This window comes from Dendropsophus ebraccatus, chromosome 4 (genome assembly GCF_027789765.1).
Source record: "Dendropsophus ebraccatus isolate aDenEbr1 chromosome 4, aDenEbr1.pat, whole genome shotgun sequence".
In the NCBI taxonomy this organism is placed as follows: Eukaryota; Metazoa; Chordata; class Amphibia; order Anura; family Hylidae; genus Dendropsophus; species Dendropsophus ebraccatus.
The window spans coordinates 104,872,486-104,898,110 of record NC_091457.1 but is presented as its reverse complement, the minus strand read 5'-3'; the positions used below and the strand labels follow the sequence as shown (position 1 = coordinate 104,898,110).

Here is a 25,625-nt window from a genome sequence, read left to right as displayed (position 1 = left end):
CATAGAGAGGCAGCTGGGAGAATAAAAAGTATGTTTACACTGGTCTCTTTTGCAAGGAAGTGGCAGGCTTATTTGCCCCGTGGACCACAACTCCCAACTTCTTGAATGACTAATTGCATGAAATTGACATTTTACGTGTGCTTTTCTGTTTGTCTTTTTTTGTCTTTTATTTAAATTCTGTCTCACAATACATTTGAATAAAACTATTTTTAAGATCCAAATTGCAATTGATCAATTGCAGTTGATTAAAAAAGCAAAAAAAAAAGCAAAGTTAGGAGCCCGACAAATCGTTTTTGGAACAATGTTGAAGATTTAATAATGAAAATCTATTTCCTAGGTAATGGTATGTTCACACTGCGGAATCCGCACAGAGACTTCAAGCATATTCGGTCGGGCAGTCTCCGCTTGAATCTCCGCCTGTTCCATAGACTCAATGATATTTGATGGCAGATTTCGCTGTCCAGCCAAAGAATTGACATGTCAATTGTTTGGACAGACGGTGGAATCCCTTACAAAAAAAGGGACATTTAACGCCTTGACTTACTGAGCATGCTCAGAAGCTGTCACGAAGCCTATTGGCCTGTATTAGGCCTTCATGCCTGCCAAGGTTGACCTATTACTACAGCCTGCCTATGAGCAATCTGATAGATCAATATAATACTACAGCAATACATTGATCCCTATAAGCAATCAAGCAGATGCTCATAGACATTCCCCATGGTAACTAAGAAAATGTTAAAAAAAAGGTTTTAAAAATATGTAAAATATCCCCTTAATGAAAAATAATTTAATTGCCCCATTTCACCATTTTTAAAAGAAATAATAAAACAAATATGGTATTGCAACATGAGGAATTCTTCTAACTTATAAAATATAATGTCTTTGATTACATATGGTGATCGGCGAATACAGAAAAAATATACCTGCATTAGCATGGTACCAATAAAATAAGTGCAAAACATGAAGCCTCATACAGCCTGCTAGGTGGAAAAATAAAAAAGTTATAGCAGTAAGGACAGGGCAATTTTATGCATATATTAAAATTTTATGCAAATTGGGTATCATCGTAATTGTATTCACCTGAGGAATCAAGATAATGGGTACGTTTGACCACACTGTGAACATTGTATAAAAGAATCCCCTAAATAGGAATTTTTTCAATGTTACCTCAAAAATTTTCACTCAGAATGTACCTACAACTATTGGGGTGTACCCCTCTAATGTATTTTAAGTCAGTAAAATGCAGGTAAATTAATGTCCAAAAAAAAAAGGACAAAACCTTCCAGCTCCAGCATAAGTTATGAAATCCAAAATTTATTACAAAAGATCAAGCTGCTGACCCCTCATTGTGCTGGTCAATATATTTTTTTATCATTACTGGTGGATCTTTTTTATCATTACTGGCGGGTCTTTTAGTAATGCTTTTAGTATTTTTGCTGTTGTGTCAACTCAGTAGATTAAGTATTTTTTGGTAAACGGTGAGGTATAGAAAAACTGACACAAAATGAATTTATGATTTTATTGTCAGGCTTAAACACATATTCTCCATTGCTGACTTTATTGGTTTGTTAGTGATTATTATAATCAATTATCTTCAACAACTTCTACATTTCCCTTCATTGAGAATGACAAGTTGCTCCAATCAAAAATCTCCCTCTTTGGCATTTTTTTGCCTTTAAACAGTGATCGAAGGGACTTTAGTGAAAGAACTTTGTTCCACATGTTCAGATCTTTAATTTTTCCAATGTAACTCTGGGATTTATCAAAGTCCTTGCCAAGTTCGTCTTGATCTTGGCCCAGAATTGCAATCCCGTCTGGCTGCACAGTGTGTCTTTTACGGTAAATCTTTCTTGCAAATCTTCTGCCATTGACCCACAGTTCACAGCGGCCATGCTTGGATTCCCAAGTCAAACAAAGGTGATTCCATTCCTTGCTTTTATCGAGTTTTGGAAACATTATTCCTGCCCCACTCATGTAAAATCCTACATCCCCATTAGACTCCAGCCATAGGTTTAACTCATCATGATATAAGGTACGATAGGAAAATAAGATGGTCTCTCTGTCCTCTGAGACATTCAAAGACAGTTTCATGCAGAGAGTAAAGGAGGACAAGCTCATTGGTTGAGCCGGAGTCAGTACAACATAATTTGTATTACTCTCCTCTGGGAAAAGGAAAGATCTTCCTTCAAGACCTAAGAAAAAAAAAAACAAAGCAAACGCAAAGTAAGGCTAGGTTCACACTACGTTTTTGCAATCCACTTTATAACTGTTTATTTCCAAAAAACGGATGCAGTTATTACTTGGAGTGGACTTACTCCAGCCAAAGAAAGCTTAAAGTGTACCTGTCATGATAGGCCACTGCCTGATCAGCGGCGTGTTCCTCTTTTAATGTGGTAGTTCGGGTCTCCATTGATACAGAGATTCAATGAGACCCTAATGGGCTCAACCTGAAGTGGATCCAATGGGGGTTGGGTGCATTATGGTTTTCTTGTGTCTCCATATCTATAAACACTCGAACTTCCGGACTAACAGAGGAACTCAACGCTGTTACGGCACTGGCCCGTTCTGACACGTACACTTTAACAACACCTCTGCTATTTCTATGTGATCTCTGATTTGTGTTACTTACTTGTCACTGCGGGAGGAATTGCAGCCACTCCAGCTGTACCTATAAGAATTATAAAATTATAGATTAAAGGTTTAAATTATCACAGTTTTATTTGAAATTGATGCTCTATACTGCTCACGCCCCTCCTGAAATATTAAGTGTTACTAAAGTCCCTGCTCATTTCACTGTGAAAATGACTGTGATCCCCCACCATTACTAGGGTATAATATAGAATTATAGCTTCCTCTTTAATTGGGGAAGAGGTTTAAATTGTTACTTCAGCCTTATTTTACATGGCAGAATGGACTGCTGGAGCCTAGAGTGGCACCCAACACCTCATGCTCCACCCAACAGATACTCCACCAGCTCATCCACCTATATTTCTGCTATATAAATTAGTACATATTACAAGGAAAAAAGAAAATTTCATCTCACAATCCTTTTCAGAAAGTGTAAGTTGTATATCTAAAAAAGATATTTCTACCTTGTTCATATGCTGTGTGAACTGCGATATGTTACAATTATTACTGATGTACCGGAGGAATGCACCAACTCCTCCCTCTGCTCCTGACCATAATCAATAAACAGCCCCACTAGAGGGAGGAGATTATCGAGCCCCCATGGGTGACAACAATGTACAGTATTATTGAATATAAAGAAGTTATGTTTTAACATAAGTGAAGTAACATCTATAATATATTTTCTTAATTCGTAACTGTAGGTACTATACTTATATAAATGATATGCAAGGGCTATAAGTGCCTGGTCATGGGGAATAGACGAGTACAGTGTCTACAGTCACTAGAAATTGGCACAACTTAAGTTGGCCAGTTGTTTGTACCAGTACATATTACAATCTAATTACCTTCTTGGGTTATTTCCAAGGGTTCACCAAAGACTTGAACTTCACACAATGACAGGTACTGCTTTTGCTCTGGTATTACTATTGTTATGTATCTTCCCTCCATTCCTCTACAGTTGAAAGACAACGTCTCTCCATAATTCATTCGGAACACCACTCCACACCTGAAAGAGATGGCACTGTGCTTAGCTGGTTTTGGGGTCACTTTTTTGCCAAAGTTCTTTGCACACAAATTTTCCTTTTTGTGTGTTAGAATCAACTGGTAAACCTTGCAAACACTTTAGTTTGCATTCTGAAACCGAGAAGGTGAACAGGTCAATGGCTATCAGCCACAATTTTATTAACTAGATCCTCACTTTTCAGCTGAATTATATAGGAATCAAATAATAATAAAAAGTGGTTAAAACATTCCAAAAGATGGCAATAGGTTATTTTCTTATTTGTTTGTGTTTTATTGAAGAGGTTATCTATTTGGTAAAATATACTAGCAGGCTCAGAACAGGGGTAAGGAGACTCATAATGTAATGACATGTATGGAATGAATTGTTAGTCTCCAGGAGGGTAGATGACTCAACATATATATTACCTAACTGGATAACCCCTTTAATTCTGTTAGAGTCACTGTCGTGAATTTTTTTTTCTTTTGCAGAAATCAATAGTCCAGGCGAGTTTAAGAAACTTTGTAATTGGGTTTATTAGCCGAAAAATAAATTTTTATCATGAAAAAGTAGTTTGAAGCTCTCCCCTTGTCTTCATTGTTCTCCTATGGAGACAGGGAAATGAGACACCAAAACAGGACAACAAAGAGTTAATTAAAAGATACATTACCAGGCTCTCTCCTCTGATGTCACCACTGACCTATCTAAACTCTGAATAGCACTCTGAATAGCCCCCCACCCCCCTGTAATCCTTTGTTCTCTGCTGCTGACATTTCTCCTCCGTCTCTCCTCCGCGTCTGATTCAGATTTCTTGATTGTGAGCAGTGGATGACAGAAAGGAGAGGAGGGGGGGGGGAGACTTGGGAAAAGTCTTTTTGAATGCAGATAATGGCATATTTGCCTAATAACCCAATTACAAAGTTTATTAAAATCGCCTGGACTATTGCTTTCTGCAAAAATAAAAAATAAAAATCACGACAGTGACTCTTTAATGTTAATTAAAATAATTTTGCTATTCACTTGTCCTTTTTGACATTAGGAATAGTGCCCTTGTAAAGTTTTTATAAAGTCTGTATTGTTTGTATACACTTGAAAACATATGTTTGTGTTATTGTTGGTTCCTTTATTTGCTATAGGGTAATGTGCCTAATAAGAGAAACTACCTACAGGGTGTGTGTGTGTGGGGGGGGGGGGGTAGTTAATATTGGAAGTAATGGGGGAACCTACACAGGAGACCTACAAGGCTAATGAGGGGAATTGGGATAATACCTTCAGTTTGACCTTGGTTTATGATTTTAGCAGAAATAGTTTCTTGGAAACTACTTAAATAGATTTAAAAATGATTTCTCCGTGTCTGAGCCCTCAGAGAAAGCAAAGTGGTCGGCATAAGTGTGTCAGCAGGTGAATTGTGTGTGCAAATGAGTCACTGGTTCCCAGGAAGGAGGACTTACAGCCTGGGCAATTTCCCCGCACTAGTCCAAACAGTCAAATGCAAAAGGTCCACAAGTCTGATATAAAACTTCTAATTTTGTTTAAAACATCTTTTAAAACATTAAAAAGTGTGTATTTTATCCAATCTGGTGGTTTAAAAGATGTTCTAAGGAAGTCTGAAGTTTTACATATATTTGAGCTGTGGACCTTCTACATTTCACTGTCGGTTGATGTCACTTTATTTCAGCACATTGCACCACTTTTTTGCCACTATTTTAATGACTTGTGCACCAGATTAATGGATTTAAATGTAAACCACAGTTGCCAACATAACAAACATCCAAAACAAAATCTACATTATTATTAACTCCACTCATTGACTAGAAAAGCCATACAAGTAACATTAATAGGGTTTAAAGGTCACAATTTAGAAAATCAGGGTATTTGCCCCATTCATGTTAGATAAGTGACGGTTAAAAAAGGAAATATATATAGAATCATTGGATGGAGAGCACTTGACTGTTTCTGTATTTTAATTGACTACTATGGTCTCCTCTCCACTAGGCTTCTCTTTTCTTGGCATCAGCATCCATCTGAAAATTTTACAGATCTGTTATTGGTCAACAACCCATAAGATTCTTACCTGGGGTTCCCGACTCCTCCATTATCATCAGAGTCACCTATGCGAATCTCAGCACCATTGATTCTTTCTCGGCAGCAGTCCCCTCGGTTGGTGATGGCTACAGATGATATACGGTATGTGGACTTCAGATCTAAATTCCACCAGGGTTGTAGCTCCTTTCTAGTGTGTGTACATTCACCAGCCATGTAATTGCTGGACAGGGACCCATCAATCGGTGTTCTTACTTCAGCTCTTTGGCCGAAATAGGACGACTGGGCAGGAATGCCTTGCGGAGCCAGGTTTTTCACTTGAAAATGAAAGAGAAGGCAAATATAAAATTATTTCTTATCTGTACGTTTATCAAAATACATCATTATATCATAACCCAAAGACATACGTAAAATATACCTACATATTCAGGTGCAGCACATTGCAAGTCCTTAAGTCATATTTTCAAATATTGTAAAAAAAATCTCTTAACCTCTGGGTCAGGTGGGTGACAGACAATATGGCCGCCATTACACCCACATAGAGAAGAGCTAGTCAGTCAGATGAGATCTTGCAGGCTTACACAAAGAGATGATTGTCTCTATGTTCCTAAGCTCAATAGGATGGTTCCAATGAACTTTGGCACATGTGAAGCTATCAGTACTCCTAGTTCTTATTCTGCCCTACATTTGGTAATTTCAGGTTGCTTCATCTACTTTTGCAGGGATGTGTCCCTGGAGCTTATAAAGCAGTATAAGAGATATGAACACCTCTGTACCAGCAGTAATGGCAGGCATACTGGTAAAGATGTATTGGTTGAATACAATTATAACGTATCTAAGAGAATGACTGAAAGACATTTTTAATCTCATGTTTCAATCTGGGCCAAGATTTTAAAAATTGCCTGGCAGTGCTACCATGCAGAGATATCAGTATTAACATACACTACTTTCATGATCTGATCACGCAGCTAAGATTACAGCTACTAAAAGGGCAGACTAGATAGACCAAATGGTCTTTTTCTGCTGACAGTCTTCTATGTTCCTGTGTAACATTTACCTCCATGATGATTCTTTTGAACTTCAAGATCTCCATTCCAGTCTCCACCTAAAATATAAAATCTGTGTTTATATTATTACTAAAAAGAAGGTTCAAATATTTGGATGTGATAGAGGTCTGTCAAATTTCCACCAGTATTATATAGGTCCCTCTTTCTGTTATCCTGTCAAAGTAAAATTACTAGAGGACATACAGTATGTTCCCGGCAAAAAAGTCTTGCACAAAAAAAGTAATGCACCTAAATCTGTTGACAATCCTGGCACTAGACAATTACTAATGTACTTCATAAGCCATAATATACCAATGTTACTATGTAAAAAAAAGTATATGGGATTAAGGCCTGATTGGTTTGGGTCCCTAAACAAAGGTAGGGATGGAGTTTGGAGACGAGAGAACCTTAAACATTGGTTTCAATTATAGTAAAGAAAAATCCACTTTGCACAACCATTTGTATCATTTGCACATCCACAACAGTTATTATGTGTTTCAGAAATTTTTGGGACACTTGTATGTCTCTCATGACTAGGGATATTTCTTTGCAGTAAAGGCGTGTGGCTTATTGAGAAGTGTCATGGCTTTTGTGTGCCTTAGTACTCCCACATCCAAAATATACAGATAGGTGAATTTAGATTGTGAGACCCTTTAAGGTGGACAAAGATGAATTTGAATAATACACAGCACTGCAGAAAAAGTTAGCACCATATAAATAAAGGAATTTAAAGTAGTTGCAAAAATATTCAACTTGATGATCCCTACAAGTATAACTATATTAGTTGAGATGGGAATATTCTTTTAAGTCACTAAATCAGGAACTTACTTGGAGTATCCACGGAAAGAGCGAATACTTGGACTTCACACAAGCTGAGGGAAGTGACCTTGTCTGGGACAACAATGGTCACGTATCGACCTTCCATCTCATTACAGTTGAATGAAAACGTCTCTCCGGGACCAATAGTGGAGACTGTGCCACATCTATGAAATATTACACATCGATGGTAGAAGATATTATAATGTAATAGGATATATATGCAAAGTCTAGGATCCTATCAGGAAATGAGGGGACCTATCGATAAGCCTGGTTCCTGCAAACCAACATGCCATAAGAGTCAGATTGCTAGGGGTTTAGTTGCTGATACAGAGCTATCCTGCCTGATGCCATATTGCCCACTATATGGCTAACAAGACACAAAAGATCCTTTTCAGCTTGCAAATCTCAAGGTGTTTCCTTCTTACTGATGCAACACCTTCACAATAGGAAGCATTGGAAATAGGAGAGTGTCTTAGATGCTCTATTATTATTTTACACCAAGTTAACCAGGTAAGCCAAGGTTTGATGGTGTTGTAAGTTTCAATGAGTTCTACCTATTGCATCCTATCTACAGACTAAAAAACAAAAATAGACATTTATATAATATACTACTACTACTACTACTACTACTACTACTACTACTACTAATAATAATAATAATAATAATAATAATAATAATAATAAATATCTAACGCCAATGATTCACTGTTTATATGATTTTAGGTAGTAACTCTCTTAATACTATACATATAATAAATATAACGCATACATTGGGTTCTTATTCCAACCAGTAGCAGAAAACCCCACGTGAATCTCTGCTGCATGAAGATCTTTAGCACTGGGGTCATTTTGGCTTGTCACCGCGATGGAGAAGATTTTGTGATTTGATCCAAGATCTAGGGTCCACCATGGAGTCTCCTCCACTGTAGTCTTGGAGCATTGCTTCATGTTTCCATCAATCGCATCACTTGAATTCCCTCCATCTGTGCTGGACTGTGTTGTAGTTGCAGTCATTGCTACATTAGGTGCTTAAGGAAATGGGAATTAAATTAGTTGAATCAGGAAAATGTCTTAAACCATAAGATCAGAAGTATCGGTTCCGAGATCCTTACCAGTATTTGAGTGCTTTAGAATTTTTTTCAGCTCAGAAGCAGCTGTGGAAATTGAAGCAAACTCAGAATACGGAACTACTAAATGTTACAAGATTTCTTTTTGCAATAATTATGTTTCCGCTAATTGATACAAAGTTACCAGACGTACCGCTATGTTCTTCACTGTCAAAGAAACCCACTGCCATTGGAACATCTGAAAGGAAATAGAATGTGAGCAATGTTGGTCATGTGCTTAAACCCATCATACAAAGAAGAAAAAAAAGCATATGCACAAAGAAGGTAGCACATTAAACAACGATATTTATTAAACAGAATAACGCATACAAAAGATACAAAAAAGTACAGGAGTAGGAAGCTAGGGAGACAAGCCCAACACCATCCTACATTAAAACCATTAAAATGTCAAACATAGGTCCCGCCGGCGTCCCAGCTGGGACCAATCAGCCAACCCAACCCTGGATCACAACACATGAACAAAAACAATATCCAAAATAAGCATATATCCTATAAATAATGCAGTGTACAAGCAAAAAAATATATATTAAAAAAATATCTTTGAATAGAAAAAATACAAAAAAAGTTCACTATGTGTTGTCCAATGATAACGGCTTCCTTATTTTCCTTATCCTTATTTTGACCTTTTATATGCATTGGTTTAGCACTCAGATTTATTCCGGTGGTGCCCTAGTTTTCTTTTTTTTGGCTTAACCCCATCAGACAACAATCAGCTGGTGAGCGAATGATTGCTTGCTCTAGGGCAGATTGTTGTTTTTATTACACAGGGATATATCGGTCTGATTCAGCAGATGATTGCTCTGTGTAATAGGGCCTATAGATGCTGCCTCTGCACATAATGAGAATAATGGTGATAATAGTAATTCCTCAGCAACCACCCAGGCAGAGCTGGTGCATTCAGCAGTGCTGCACATCATATGAACAATGTGCTGGCAGGTTTTTAGTGACAGGAAACTGATTATTTATAGTATAGTGTTCGGCTGTCGGTGTGCCGACAGCAATGCAGGATCATGCAGAACTGTCAAATTTAACCCCATGTAGCAGCTCTGCAGCCTGTTAAAGGAGAAGTCTAGTGAATTTTTTTTTAAAGCATCGTATTGCCCCTCAAAAGTTATACAAATCACTAATATACACTTATTATGGGAAATGCTTATAAAGTGCTTTTTTCCCTGCACTTACTACTGCATCAAGGCTTCACTTCCTGGATAACATGGTGATGTCACGACCCGACTCCCAGAGCTGTGCGGGCTGTGGCTGCTGGAGAGGATGATGGCAGAGGAATGCTCAGTGTCCCTCCAGTGCCATGTGTCCCTCAGTGTCCCCCTGCCATCATCCTCTCCAGCAGCCACAGCCCGCACAGCTCTGGGAGTCGGGTCATGACATCACCATTTTATCCAGGAAGTTAAGCCTTGCATCAGTAGTAAGTGCAGGGAAAAAAAACACTTTATGTGCATTTCCTGTAATAAGTGTATATTGGTAATTTGTATAACTTTTGGGAGGCAATACAATACTTTAATAAAAATTTTTGCCAGACTTCTCCTTTAATGGAGATAACATTGGCAATTGTCAAAGAATATGTATGAACAATATTTAAAAGCCCCTTTGTGGTACACAATATTACCTCTCCACTATACGCATAGCACAAAACTTAAAATCGTTTAGGTTCAGTCATATCTCCTCTTACATTGAATGTTTTCACCCATTCTGTCTCTCTACAGCCATTGCTTGGCAAAGTTTACAAGCTTACTGTTACATGTTACATAGTAAACTCAATAAAACAGTAAAGTCCTTAGCTCCCCCCTAGTGGTGACTGTAAGCAGACAGAATTTTATTGTGTAAATCTGTCTATATCAGAAAATTGCATCTCTGTATCAGAAAAAATAGAGCTCCCACTGTAATAAAGCTCTTATGAAATCAAAAAGTATAAAACACAGACTACTGAACCTTATAATAATATTTTAAATATTTATGACAGTTCCAGATACAGAAAATCCTCATTTTTTATTTTTGGACATATCCTGAATTTTTTTTACCTGTGTAACCTTCTGAAACATTTGTGCCATAAACCTTCACCTCACATAGTGTTAGATACCCAGCTCTGCCCGGAATGGTAACAGTGACATAGCGTCCTACCATACTGCAGATATATTCCTCTTCCTTGCCACGACCCAGTGTTTCAATTTTCGCACATCTGTGGAAAAAAATGGAACTGGCATTATCTGAATACTTGGACTCTCCTATCTGTTACATTCTACTTGGACCAGTCTTTTTACCTTGGATTGTTTGTTCCGCCATTTTCTGGTGAATTTCCAATTCTAATTTCTGCCCCATTGATCCTCTCCTCACAGCAATCACCTCGGTTTCTAATTTTCACTTTGGTGACGTTGTAGACGTTTAAGAGGTCCACCCTCCACCATGGTTCTACATCCAAGTCAGTATGAGAGCAATGCCTAGATAAGTATATGGTGCCAGGGGAGCCATCAATGGCATTTTCAGAGGCTCCAAGCTTATCATAGGTGCTGGATTGAGAACTGATTCCTCTGAAAGCCAAGTTTTCTCCTAGGATCAAATGCAACACATCTTAAAACAACTTCTAACTTCATTGAAATTGTGTTATTCTAACATAATTTTGTTTCCAATAAGTTTATCTTTTTGGTGATGAGAAATCTAAAACGTTGCTCATTTCCTACTCCCATCACTATCATTAATGACAATATATATGTACTTTGAGGATAACTTTGTCTAAAAAATATCAGATACTTAGGGGACATTAATCTGCAGCTAATAATCTAAATGATTCTACAAAGTTTCTAATGTCATGGATGACTTCTTAGTTACATACCTTCAGGTTCTGGTACTTCTACTTCACTACCTTTACTACCTTCACTACCTTCACTATCTGGAAGACAGAACAATGAAATAATATAGAATGTTAAGGAAACAACCATTCTTAAAGCAAATGTACCATCAGGTACATTTGCTTTAAGTCTTCCACATGGATAGAACAGCAGCAGCAAGGGAAAGCCAATACGGTCCTTTTTTTGAATCGGGGCCCAGTTCCTGTGTACGGCGCCGTTCTATTCCCGGGCACCGGCCGGGGGTGAACCACTGAAGGTGGGCAGGCCGCCCCCAGTGGGAGGAAGCCCCCACCCCTCTAAGACGCGGCTCCGTTAGTATCAATGGAGTCACATCATAGAGGGGCGGGGGTTTCCACTCACTGGGGATGAGCCAGCCCGCCTCCATTGGTCCATCCCCGGCTGGTGCCCAGGAATAGAACAGTGCCGTACGTGGGCCCCGATTAAAAAAAAAAAGGACCATGGCACTGGCTTCCCTGCGCTGGCGCCGTGTAAAAGACTTAAAGCGAATGTACTGATGATACGTTCGCTTAACCATTCCTTATAGTATAACAAGCTCTGCTGTGTATTACTTTAGACTAGACTGAAATACTTACTGTAATCAAAATAGTCTTCAAAGTAGTCAGCGAGTAGACTCCAGAAGTCCAGAACTACAAGGAATGAAAGGGCATCGTTATTAGCCAAGGGTTTATTAATACTTTACTAGTGTTATATAGTTATGTTCTTGCAGAGTGTGTCCATATTGCTAGGGTACATGTGAGCTGTCATGTGGGTGCACTCTCCACACAGTTGGAATGCCTTCTCATAATACACAGCACTTTTTATTCAGGCATAAGGATGTAACTACGCAGTAAAATACAGAGATCCATCAGCTGTAATAGAAGAAATGGCCCGTGTACACTCAAAGAGACATACACAGGTTTTTTACAATGGTGGAGGGTGGAGAGGGAAAGCCTACAAAATTAGCAGATTTGCAAAATTTGCATCTCTCCCTATTCTCATAGCTACTACTACTACAGCTACTACACTACTACAGCCGGCTGAGCAGAGGAGATGGCTGTCTTCTTTTGGGGGAAAGAAGAAACTGTGTTGTAATATTACATACAACCTGAGGGCAGGTGTAGTGCTATGTTTGTGTACTCCTGCATATCACCTAACACAATGATGTGATAACGTGATGATGTGTTTTGTGATTGGAGTAAGTGACTTTCTCTCTTCTTCATTGTCCATAACTGCCTGCCATGCTGATTTCTTTAAAGAAGCAGTTCACAAAGACTTTTTATTACCTCCCCCCCCCCCCCCCCGCTAGGCCCTGGTTTGTATATTCACTGCAGGTGATTGGTGTCCCATGGCACCGTTTAAATCCAGCGCGCTCAGGTCATCCACTGCTGTGACCCCTCTTCTGTTTCCTGTGATTGAATGCCGGAAGTTACATGCTCCTATAGAGAATGCATTCTAAAGCATAACTTCCGGGGTTCACTCACAGGACACAGAAGAGGGGTCACAGCAGAGGATGACATGAGTGCGCACCGGATTTGAATGGCACAGCGGGACCGGAACAAAGCCGGGCCGCGGGACACTTGTGGTGAGTATATGAGTCAGCGCCTAGCGGGGAAAGGCCAATAAAAAACTTTGTGAACTGCTTCATTAAGTTTTTACAGAGTTTGTTTCCTAGATGTCTTTGGCTTCTCACTTTTCCACCACCCTTCCCACTTATTACTTGTTCTCTACATATACTTACCACCTTGCTGCCCTTTTAACAGTATGATCAACAGTCATGACAGATGGAATCATAGCAACTACGAATAAAGGTATATCATATGAAAAAAATAGGATAAAAATATATCAGTTGTTTCTTACCTGTCTTATTGGACTTATCTACAAAGGCTTCTGTAAAAAAAGAAAAGACAAAAGACAGAAACTATCACTACCTCAAAAGAGTAAAACCTGCAGAAAACAACATAAAAATGAAACCAAAATCTAAAAGATGAAGCTTTAAAGTGTCAACAGCTAGAGGGTAGCAGGTGTGACACCTGTGTATTACACAAATGATTAGAAAATGGTAAGAAAGAATGTTAGACCAAATTTCTTTTTAGAGGGGTTATCTGGAGAGCTACTGGTTGTGCTCTCCAGTGCTGCACTTCCTTCTGCATGCAGGTGAAACAACATCTGCAAGCAATGTCCAATAGCTGCCCAAGGTCGCTGCGACATTGGTAACATTGGTAGCTATTAAAATTTTGCCTGCAACATGCGCCCTCCCCTGTTAAAGTTAGTATCCATGGCAGCCAAAGGGTGGAAATGCAGTTTCGGAGATCAGAACAGGGACCTTTTCAGTTGTTCTAATAACCCCATTAAGCGGTTCCTTGTCTGCATGTGGATCGTAAACATGGAAACGTAGCCTTAGTGTATAACCTAATGAATAACTTACCTTCACTGGTGGCAGTGGGAATGGCATCATCTACAATAAATGCAAGAACACTTTTTTAATATATTTTACATAACTCAAGGCTGCTCCATCCACCTTCCCAAGTCCATATTCATTCTTATTCACCATACAGACAACCCATTCAGCAGCTATAAGGTCTCTGAAGAGACTGGGCTCCATATAGATAGATAGATAGATAGATAGATAGATAGATAGATAGATAGATAGATAGATAGATAGATATTCTTACCAGAGCCATCATTTGGAAGTCCAAAGACTTGGACTTCACATATTGTCACAGAACGTTGAGCTCCAGGAATGAATACGGTCACATACTGGCCCACCATACCATGACACTCAAAGGCAACAGTCTGTCCATAGTCCATAGATGTAATTACTCCACATCTGAAGTGAGTACAACAGTGCAGAAGTGAAATGAAATATCTATAACTATCACTACCCATTGATAAGTTCACACTGTATCAGAGGCTTTGTCGCAGAGTCCGTTTGAAATTACATGTAGCATTTTTTGTCCTGTTCCAGTCCTGTTAAATGACAGACACGAGCGAAAAATCCGAGTGATCCCATTAAAGTCAATAAGATCTGTTAAGCCCCATTTGTGTCCCTAGGTGAAATGGTTGTTTGTGCTCCGTTTGTCAGCACCAAATGACAGATGCAAAGGAGACTCTGAACGAGACTCTGAAGTGTAAAAAGACTACTATATAACATGACTTAGAGTTTCTGTTGTTGGATCCTGACATTGATGGACTTAGTAGACATGCATCAAGCATCAGTCAGTGTTCCTGACTCACACATATACAATAAGGCTTCTATAACAGGGAATGAAGAAATAAAGTGACTTACATGGGGTTTTTGGTGCCTCCATTTTCACCCGAGTTCCCAATTCTAAGTTCTGCTCCATTAATTCCATCTGAGCAGCAGTCGCCTCTGTTTGTGACTGTGACCGTGAAGACCTTGAACTCTGACATCAGATTAACCATCCACCATGGGTTTTCCTGGACAGATGTCCCAGCGCATTGGATGTACAGGTAGTTGCTATCTAGAGATCCGTCAATGGCATTTTTTGCTTCTCCGTACATGTTGTACAGACTGGATTGCTGGGCAGTGCCCTTAAGAGCCACATTTGGGGCTACAAAATGTAAAGATAAAACAGAAAGGTATACGGTCATCTAAACCGGCCACCCCACATCACAACTGACCACCACACTTTTTAAAGGTACAGCCTAGTGCCTACAATCCTTTACCACCCCCACCCCCCCCTTGCCTGATTCATTACCTCCATTTGGTGTCTTTAGATCTGTTGGACCAGTCACAATCTCTGGAATTGAAGCCAACAAGAACATGTAATTATCTGAACATTTTAATGTTTTTAGTTTTTTATGTCCTATTATATTACACACCTGACCCATCAGCAGGAAATCCGTAGACTTGGACCTCACACAGCACTAAATGCTCCTCCCGTCCAGGTATTGTCACCGTTACATACTGCCCAACCATTCCTTGGCATGAGAATGAAAGTGTTTCTCCAGATTCAATGGATGAGATAACACCACACCTAGAAGAAAGCCATTAAAAGGGCATTAAAGGAGCTCTATGATGTTTACTATAAACTGCACACACACAAAAGAGATATACTGCTCTTTTGTGTGAGTATAGTACAGCCAATGAAGCAGTATCAACTGAATGTAGAAGTCCAGCAAAAATTTTTATTAAAGTATTTTATTGCCCCCCACAAATCACCAATATACACCTATTACAGGAAATGCACATAAAGTGCTTTTTAATGTTGATGTCACGACCCGACTCCTAGAGCTGTGCTGTGAGGATGAGGGCAGAGGGATGCTCAGTGTCTCTCCAGTGCCCTGAGTCCCTTAGTGTCCCCCTGCCATCATCCTCTCCAGCAGCCACAGCCCGCACAGCTCTGGGAGTCGGGTCATGACATCACCATTTTATCCAGGAAGTGAAGCCCTGATGCAGTAGTAAGTGCAGGCAAAAAGCACTTCATAAGCATTTCCTGTAATAAGTGTATATTGGGGATTTGTATAACTTTTGGGGGGCAATACAATACTTTAATAAATATTTTCACCTGACTTCTCCTTTAAAAGACATTATAGAGCAATACAGAACAGTCTAAGCTGTAAATCAAGTATGGGGGTGAGATTTAATCTTGTACATTTCTGCACTTTTTTTTCCCTCTCTGATTGATTCCCCTGCTCCTAGATCACCCCAACTCTTCTTGCCCCTGTCCTTTTTTATCTAATTGTCAGTGTCACCAAAAATGTTACTGTTTTCTTTAAGAAGCAACAGTACATGCCTTCCGTGGATCACCAAGTCAATGTTTTAATAATGGATCACAGCAACAAAACAGCCAGGAGGTAGTATTGACACCTCCCTGTTTATCAAGGTCTGGCTGTGACCAGGGCCATCTGGCTGTGACCTGGCTGTGACAGGGCACTTCATACCAGCAGCCTATGGGAGGCCGGGCCGTGACCTCTCCGGCAGGCTGATGATGTGACGTCATCACGCCTGCCGGAAGTCCCGTCCCTGCGGCTTGCAAGATGGAGCCCGAAGAGGAGGAAGAGCTGCTGCCTGCACAGCGCGGATTAGGTGAGTAGGATGTTTGTTTTTTTAGGGGCACCTCTGGGGGCATTATTAGTTCATGGGGGGCACCTCTGGGGGCATTATTAGTGTATGGGGGCACCTCTGGGGGCATTATTAGTTCATGGGGGCACCTCTGGGGGCATTATTAGCTCATGGGGGCACCTCTGGGGGCATTATTAGTATATGGGGGCACCTCTGGGGGCATTATTAGTATATGGGGGCACCTCTGGGGGCATTATTAGTTCATGGGGGGCACCTCTGGGGGCATTATTAGTATATGGGGGCACCTCTGGGGGCATTATTAGTGTATGGGGGCACCTCTGGGGGCAGTATTAGTATATGGGGGCACCTCTGGGGGCATTATTAGTGTATGGGGGCACCTCTGGGGGCATTATTAGTATATGGGGGCACCTCTGGGGGCATTATTATCTCATGGGGGCACCTCTGGGGGCATTATTAGTTCATAGGGGCACCTCTGGGGGCATTATTAGTATATGGGGGCACCTCTGGGGGCATTATTAGTGTATGGGGGCACCTCTGGGGGCATTATTGGTGTATGGGGGCACCTCTGGGGGCATTATTAGTGTATGGGGGCACCTCTGGGGGCATTATTAGTATATGGGGGCACCTCTGGGGGCATTATTAGTATATGGGGGCACCTCTGGGAGCATTATTAGTTCATGGGGGCACCTCTGGGGGCATTATTAGTTCATGGGGGCACCTCCGGGGGCATTATTAGTATATGGGGGCACCTCCGGGGGCATTATTAGTATATGGGGGCACCTCTGGGGGCATTATTAGTTCATGGGGGCACCTCTGGGGGCATTATTAGTCCATGGGGGCACCTCTGGGGGCATTATTAGTTCATGGGGGCACCTCTGGGGGCATTATTAGTATATGGGGGCACCTCTGGGGGCATTATTGGCTCATGGGGGCACCTCTGGGGGCATTATTAGCTCATGGGGGCACCTCTGGGGGCGTTATTAGTATATGGGGGCACCTCTGGGGGCATTATTAGCTCATGGGGGCACCTCTGGGGGCATTATTAGTATATGGGGGCACCTCTGGGGGCATTATTAGTATATGGGGGCACCTCTGGGGGCATTATTAGCTCATGGGGGCACCTCTGGGGGCATTATTAGTATATGGGGGCACCTCTGGGGGCATTATTAGTTCATGGGGGCACCTCTGGGGCATTATTAACTCATAGGGGCATCTCTGGGGGCATTATTAGTGTATGGGGGTACCTCTAGGGGCATTATTAGTTCACGGGGGCCACCTCTGGGGGCATTATTAGTTCATGGGGGCACCTCTGGGGGCATTATTAGCTCATGGGGGTACCTCTGGGGGCATTATTAGTTCATGGGGGCACCTCTGGGGGCATTATTAGCTCATGGGGGTACCTCTGGGGGCATTATTAGTTCATGGGGGCCACCTCTAGGGGCATTATTAGCTCATGGGGGCACAGCAGGGAATCCTACATACAGGGGGCACAGCAGGGGATCCTACATACAGGGGGCATCCCACATTCCTACTCGCTTTACTGCACATAACACCAAACAGCGCAGTTACTATGGGAGCCTACAGGATGGAGAAAGGGAAGGAAGTTGCTAGAAATGTGCGGAGCCTAAATTGTTTGTCTCGCAGGTTCTGAAAAGATGAAACATATCTGGAAGAAATCATCATGGAGGTCTGGGCCGGATGGAGAGGAAAAGGGAAAGTGCGCTTCAGATCAAAGAAGACGTCACCTGTGAGTCACTGTATGACACTTTTCTTATTTTGTAGAACATCATTTAGTAGGGGCGCCCCGAGGTGACAGCTACTACATTATCTGTACTCAGACATATCACTTTGTTATCTGTGCTGTTACATAGGACTGCAGGTGACATCTACTGCATGATCTATACTCAAAGATAAAACTGTGTTATCTGTGCTGTTACATAGGACTGCAGGTGAAATCTACTACATTATCTGTACTCAGATACCACTGTGTTATGTGGTGTTACATAGGACTGCAGGTGATATCAGGTGATTTCTCCAGGTTGCAGAAGTTCAAACTTCATCGTGCCCTGGTGTGCTGGTGTCTGTATACATGTGTGCTGGTGTCTGTATGTGTGTATACATGTGTGCTGGTGTCTGTATACATGTGTGCTGGTGTCTGTGTGTGAGATCAATTCTAGAGAACTGGCTCATATACCCCATTTTCCCCAGTGACTTAAAATGTAACCTCTGTTATACAGTTATAAAATTGTAGAACCTAAATGTGAACAAGGTGCAATTCAAATAGACACTAACTTGTATAGCTGTCTCTTGTGCTCTGTATGCAGTGCGTTATATTCACCCTTGCAACGTACAATTTATAGCGTGTCTACAAGCCCAGCGGGGCTCATTATGATGGAGACTAAAACTTATACAAGAGTGTGGTAGGGGTTCCCCTGTATTCAGAATGCTGTTGAGTGCTAGGCAATGCCCTGTCTGGGATTATTGAATTTCGAGGGTCTATGCAGAGCAGGATAAAGACACCTCTGCTGCACAAACAGGATCTCCAAGAAAGCGTTCTCACCGCCATGTATTCGCTATCACTGTCTTGGGTGAGATAAACTAGTCTGCCTGGGGGGGGATGATTTGTATATGCTCACTAACATGGAACAGCCTCATTATATTAGCCATAACAACATATTCTATGTTAATGAGCATACTGGGGGGGGGGGGGATATTGGTGAACATATACAAATCAAACAGCCCCCCAGACCCTCGAAATTCAATAACTCCAAACGGGGCATTGCCTAGTACTCAACAGCATTCTGAATACAGGGGAACCCCTACCCCACTCCTATATAAGTTTTAGTCTCCATCATAATGAGCCCCGCTAGGCTTGTAGACACGCTAACTGTATAACAGAGGTTACATTTTAAGCCACTGGGAAAAATGGGGTATATGAGCCAGTTCTCTAGAATTGATCTGAACCAAATTATACCTCCCAGCAAAGCGTGGGTCGAACACACAATTTTTTTTTTTTTATTAATGTGGGGGGCCCAGACACTTTGGTTGTATGGGGCCCCGAAATTCCTGATGGCGGCCCTGGCTGTGACAACAGGCCCATGTCTACTCCTTTCACATGCTCCTCAGTAGACACTCCTCTCCCTCCTTTCTTATATGTAAGCTGAGGTGCTGCCATGCTGTTTAACATATGATGAGCTTGGGCAAAAGAAGCAACATTCATTGTTCCTAGTGTCAGTATACTTTAGGCTTTATTCTAGAGACAATGTACAGTAAATCACTTGTGCTATTGCATTAAATTGTTACTGCTTGCAATAATTGCCAAATTCTTCTTTTTGTGTCAAGCATTTATACTGCACCATTATGATTCAGTCTATTGCCAAGTGGCAATGTAAATCCTGTTGCACTCATTGTTTTGCATTAGATTGTTATTGCCACCAAAAACTTATATACTTGAGACAATTGGCTGATAGAAACATGTACATGTGGTATCTAATTTAGCACCACTAAAAATTGTATTGCTCTGCATCAAACTAATGTTTCTACGCTGCTGTTAAACCCCAGTCAGTGTCCCAGCTAAACATTTCAATAAATTGTGCCAAAATGTAATTTTTTTTCCGTCATGGAAACATATTAGCTAGCCCTGTACAGTAATTGTCATTGTAAATGTGCCATCTGTCTCAGCTTCTCTGCAAATCTCCACTTCCCACGGAGCCATTTTCAGTATTATCCCTGCATGGTACATACTGTAGTCCTGCTGCCACTACTGCTAGACCTGTACAGCTACATACCGTCTGCACTGTCTGTGATGTCTGTGTGCTAAACTACTCCCAAAATGGATATTTTTTGGACGGCTTTCTGTGTGTGTATAAATAGAATACAATTGGACAGATTTTTAATTTTAAAAAGCATAAAAAAATCTGTATGTCCCATTCACATCACTAAAGGTGTCTTGGCATTAAGAAGCCTAAAAGAGTCCAAAGAGACCTCAGATTGTTAAACCTCTCATTTTTGGAGGCAATTTTGGCATATTTGAACTGGCCTTTAAATCTATCTCGAACTACTTTAATAGACCTAAAACAAATTTTTGCTCATCTCTAACACATCAAGCCTAAAATGTATATATTAACAATAATGTTAAAATAAAATTATTTACCTAGGGTTTAACTTTCCTCCATTTCTTGGATCATTTCCTATTCTGATCTCAGTGCCAAAAATACGTTCTTTGCAGCATTCCAAGACCCGGTTAGTAATGGCAACAGACATAATTTTGTACTTGGCTTTGAGATTCACCATCCACCATGGTTCTGAGTCTTTTTTCGTATAAGAACATTGGGACCTTAAATAATTTGCAGCCAGGGATCCATCGTTGGCGTTCCGAGCACTTCCAAGATAAGAATTAGTACTGGACTGAGTAGGGATCCCCCTCAGGGCAATATTAGGAGCTGCAAATGATAAACTTAGGAAGTAAGCAATGAAATTTAGTAAATCAAATACTAAATGCCCTTTTAGCTGACAGTCCGCATATGATGAGCACTGATCTTAGTGATCTGTGCTTCTTTGTTGACCCTTAATAATCCTATAATAATTGTCAAATATATTTTTGGGGGAAGGCCACAGGTCCTCTAAAGACATTGCACATCAGCTCTTTACCCGGGATGATGGGTGGCTGATAAAAAAGATGCATTTATCTTTGGCTGATTCATTTCCCTTATACAACAATCCTATGAGTGTTCCTATTTAACATATAAAATATAAGTGAACAACCATATGTAAAGATTATCCATAAATATTATCTTCTTACCTGGTTGGGCATAATTACCATTTCTCGGAGGACTCGATGCACCTACAAAGGAGAAACTGTTCAGCATATATCTTTAGAAGTCTATATCTATCCTTCATTCCGGTTACTCACCACCTCCATGATACGATCCCCAGACGCTGAGTAGAAGAATGATTGCACAGACTGGAGCTCTGGCCATGGCGTGGAGCACAGAAGCTTCTGCTGGAGGCTCGCACTATCTGATCTAGTCTCCCTGCTTTATATGCTGGATAGAAAAGGGCAAAGGAGCATCAAACCTGTCGAAATGTTCATGTGTTGCTTTACAAACAGGACAAAAGTTTCTTTGCCAATACAAATTTATCATGTTTGGCAAAAGCACAAGGCAAACGTTAAGCTTAGTAAGTTATTTAAAAGGGAACTGAATTATAGTTTCTAACAACCTATATATCTAGTCTAATGGATAGTTGCAGAAATGTCTGCAACTGTCTTTTTAATCGGAATGGGACTTCTGGTTCTGCTGAAATTGTCGGTCGCTGCCACGCACCGCTATTCAACCGTAGCGATGCGCTGGTGGCGAATGACGATTTTAGGTCTGAACCTAAATAAACGATCAGCCGATGACACGATCATCGGCTGATAGTTCTCTCTATTCCAAGGAGCGAAAATCGTCCGAATGGGGCCGATTCAGCTGATAATCGATAATAGGGCCCTTAGAGTAGACAATCTATTTATATGCTAAAAGGTAACTTTTATTCCTGCTCAAGTTATAAAAGTTGAAGGGCAGAGTGGGTCTTTTAAAGAAGATCTACCTTATTGTGTACAGTATAACTTAGGCTAAGTTCACACTACGTATATTTCAGTCAGTATTGTGGTCCTCATATTGCAACCAAAACCAGAAGTGGATTGAAAACACAGAAAGGATCTGTTCACAAAATGTTGAAATTGAGTGGATGGCCGCCATTTAATGGCAAATATTTGCTGTTATTTTAAAACAACGGCTGTTATATTGAAATAATGGCAGTTATTTACTGTTATATGGCGGCCATCCACTCAATTTCAACATTGTGTGGACAGAGCCTTTCTGTGTTTTTAATCCACTCCTGGTTTTGGTTGCAATATGAGGACCACAATACTGACTGAAATATACGTAGTGTGAACCCAGCCTTAACCCAGCCGTAGTGTGTCATAGCATTTAATAAAGGGGTTAAAGAAGTCCGACAAAAATTTTTATTAAAGTATTGCTTTTTTTTCCTGCACTTACTACTGCATCAAGGCTTCACTTCCTGGATAACATGGTGATGTCACTTCCTGGATAAAATGGTGATGTCACGACCCGACTCCCAGAGCTGTGCGGGCTGTGGCTGCTGGAGAGGATGATGGCAGGGGGACACTGAGGGACACAGGGCACTGGAGGGACACTGAGTATCCCTCTGCCATCATCCTCTCCAGCAGCCACAGCCCGCACAGCTCTGGGAGTCGGGTCGTGACATCACCATTTTATCCAGGAAGTGAAGCCTTGATACAGTAGTAAGTGCAGGGGAAAAAACACTTTATAAGCATTTCCCATAATAAGTGTATATTGGTGATTTGTATAACTTTTGAGGGGCAATACAACACTTAAAAAAAATTTCACCTGACCTTTAAATATAGACAATGCTCAAATGAGGTATACCAGGGACCAGGTAATGGCTCTGTGATACAGAAGTAGCCTCTGAACTGGTACCTAATAAACTACTAACACCTTCTAGGTGGTTATATTGTCACTGTTGTAGAAATAATGAAAGCTGGTGACGTAGATTGCACATAGCATTGAGATCAGTAAGCTATTGATGTGATGCAATATGCCTGCAGTTGGCAAAAGACATTTTTTGGTTGCTCCTGCCAGGCTGTGCGCTTCACTCGGCTATATCCTGGCATAGCAATGGGTCTCAGGAGTGAGACCTAAAGCAATCTTTACCTTTTGACATGTTTGGCAACATTTTAAAGATTCATTTATCTGCCACTAACACTTCAATACTTGGGCCTGGTGGTTTAGGCTATGTTCACACTACGTAAAACTACGGCCGTAGAAACATAGACATACGGTCTAGTCGTGAAACTAAGGCCGTTGCACAATTTTGCTTCCTAGCTTGTTTCTAAGTGGCCTGAAACAGGTCATTTATTTGGAATTCTGCGCCCAGCCCAATAAACCGCACAGAACATTTTTAATATCAAAACCAAGTTTAATTTGGCAGTAGCCGCATTGAAATCCACAGCCGTAGTTGGAACATTACCTGCCGCAAATAATGGACATGTTCATTTTTCAACGGCTGTTGTCTAATATGTAGTGTGCATTGTACGACCGTAGTTCGTATATATTGCAGCCAAGGAATAAACCTCAAAACTACGGCCATAGTTTAGTGTGAACAAGTGAATTGTTGCAAGTGAATACCCAGTTCTTGGAGGTATTATGTTGAAAGTAGGAAAAATACGCAAATGGAGTGACTTAAAGGTTTTGGCCACTTTATAGAAAAATAGCTCAGTGTACAGTATTAGTAACTGTACTCCCTGTATATACTGACAGCAGCTCCCTGTGTACTTCATAGAACCTAAATCAGACTCCCCTCCTCCAGGCTTGGCTGCCCTACTCCGTTTGGTTTCTGTCCATAAAATGGCAGACATGTAGGAGCATGTGACCATGCCCCGCCCCCTAGGTCCGACATAGACATATACAGGCTCAGTGGTGGACACTGAAGGCATTTTTTATTTTGCTTATTGCTACAAGGAGTGACAGCTATACCTAAAAAGGTTATCCGAAGAGCAGAAAAAATCCCACCTGCTCCTACTCCCCAGTGCTCTACTTCTTCTCATGGTCCATCTTGGAATTATAAATTCTGAGACTAGAGGGGGCAGGTACATGTCAGGAGCAACATACACTCACCGGCCACTTTATTAGGTACACCTGTCCAACTGCACGTTACCACTTAATTTCTAATCAGCCAATCACATGGCGGCAACTCAGTGCATTTAGGCATGTAGACATGGTCAAGACATTCTCCTGCAGTTCAAACCGAGCATCAGTATGGGGAAGAAAGGTGATTTGAGGGCCTTTGAACGTGGCATGGTTGTTGGTGCCAGAAGGGCTGGTCTGAGTATTTCAGAAACTGCTGATCTACTGGGATTTTCACGCACAACCATCTCTAGGGTTTACAGAGAATGGTTCGAAAAAGAAAAAACATCCAGTGAGCGGCAGTTCTGTGGGCGGAAATGCCTTGTTGATGCCAGAGGTCAGAGGAGAATGGGCAGACTGGTTTGAGCTGATAGAAAGGCAACAGTGACTCAAATAGCCAACCGTTACAACCAAGGTAGGCAGAAGAGCATCTCTGAACGCACAGTACCTCCAACTTTGAGGCAGATGTGCTACAGCAGCAGAAGACCACCGTTACTAGCATGGTTTACCTAATAAAGTGGCCGGTAAGTGTATGTGGGCTAAAACCACACCTGCATGCAGAGTTCAATAGCTGCCCAATGTTACCAAGGTCAAAGAAGTGGGAAGTGAAACAGAACAGGTAGAACTTTTCTGCTTTCTAGATAACCCCTTGAGGCTGCGTTTACACTACGTATAGTTCAGTCAGTATTGCAACCAAAACCAGGAGTGGATTAAAAACACAGAAAGGATCTGTTCACACAATGTTGAAATTGAGTGGATGGCCGCCATATAACAGTAAATAACTGCCGTTATTTCAATATAACAGCCGTTGTTCTAAAATAACAGCAAATATTTGCCATTAAATGGCGGCCATCCACTGAATTTCAATATTGTGTGAACAGATCCTTTCTGTGTTTTTAATCCACTCCTGGTTTTGGTTGCAATACTGACTGAAATATACGTAGTGTGAACCCAGCCTTAAAGGGTATGTGCACACTACGGAAATGTTACGTAAAATCCGTTGCAGATTCCGAAGCTCGTGGACTATGGCGGGTGCATGCCGTCGTCCGTCCAAAGAATGAACTAGTGAACACCAAGAATTAAATACCCAACTCACTAAAAATGTGTGTGCTGCCCTGATTCATCTGGATGCTGCATGGAGCTACAGTACCTGCATTTGCAATGGAAGTATTTATTTGGATGCAAGATGACGCTATTTCTGTGGGCGCTGTATCACATGTTGTATAAGCAGTGCAGCACACATACTTGACTATGGGTTGCTAAAAATTGATTCCCTCAGCAAGAAAAGATCAACAATTTCGTCATCTAAAAAGATAATAAGTAAAACAGCAGATCATTTTATTTATTG

The 25,625-nt window shown here is 41.0% G+C and overlaps 1 protein-coding gene across 1 annotated transcript; it reads right to left on the bottom strand.

Moving 5' to 3' along the window:
- Window positions 1-1,505: 1,505 nt before the first annotated feature.
- Window positions 1,506-21,588, bottom strand: LOC138788581 (uncharacterized). Its single transcript, XM_069966609.1, has 22 exons — window positions 21,481-21,588; window positions 21,370-21,411; window positions 20,722-21,010; window positions 15,365-15,519; window positions 15,241-15,282; window positions 14,808-15,093; window positions 14,194-14,348; window positions 13,947-13,976; window positions 13,379-13,408; window positions 12,115-12,168; window positions 11,506-11,562; window positions 10,937-11,222; window positions 10,697-10,854; window positions 8,797-8,841; window positions 8,649-8,690; window positions 8,306-8,564; window positions 7,546-7,700; window positions 6,729-6,776; window positions 5,703-5,988; window positions 3,474-3,634; window positions 2,630-2,668; window positions 1,506-2,192 (listed from the first exon to the last, which is right to left on the bottom strand). The coding sequence occupies exons 1-22, from the start codon at window positions 21,545-21,547 to the stop codon at window positions 1,585-1,587; spliced, it is 3,294 nt and encodes a 1,097-aa protein (XP_069822710.1). The 5' UTR covers window positions 21,548-21,588; the 3' UTR covers window positions 1,506-1,584.
- Window positions 21,589-25,625: the final 4,037 nt, after the last annotated feature.

Coding starts and splice junctions, on each gene's coding strand:
- LOC138788581 (XM_069966609.1), bottom strand. CDS start 21,547: ATGGCCAGAGCTCCAGTCTGTGCAATCATTCTTCTACTCAGCGTCTGG. Junction 11,563..12,114: donor TGAAGACTATTTTGATTACA/GTAAGTATTTCA, acceptor TCTGTCTTCCAG/ATAGTGAAGGTAGTGAAGGT. Junction 7,701..8,305: donor GGTTGGAATAAGAACCCAAT/GTATGCGTTATA, acceptor AATATTTCATAG/ATGTGGCACAGTCTCCACTA.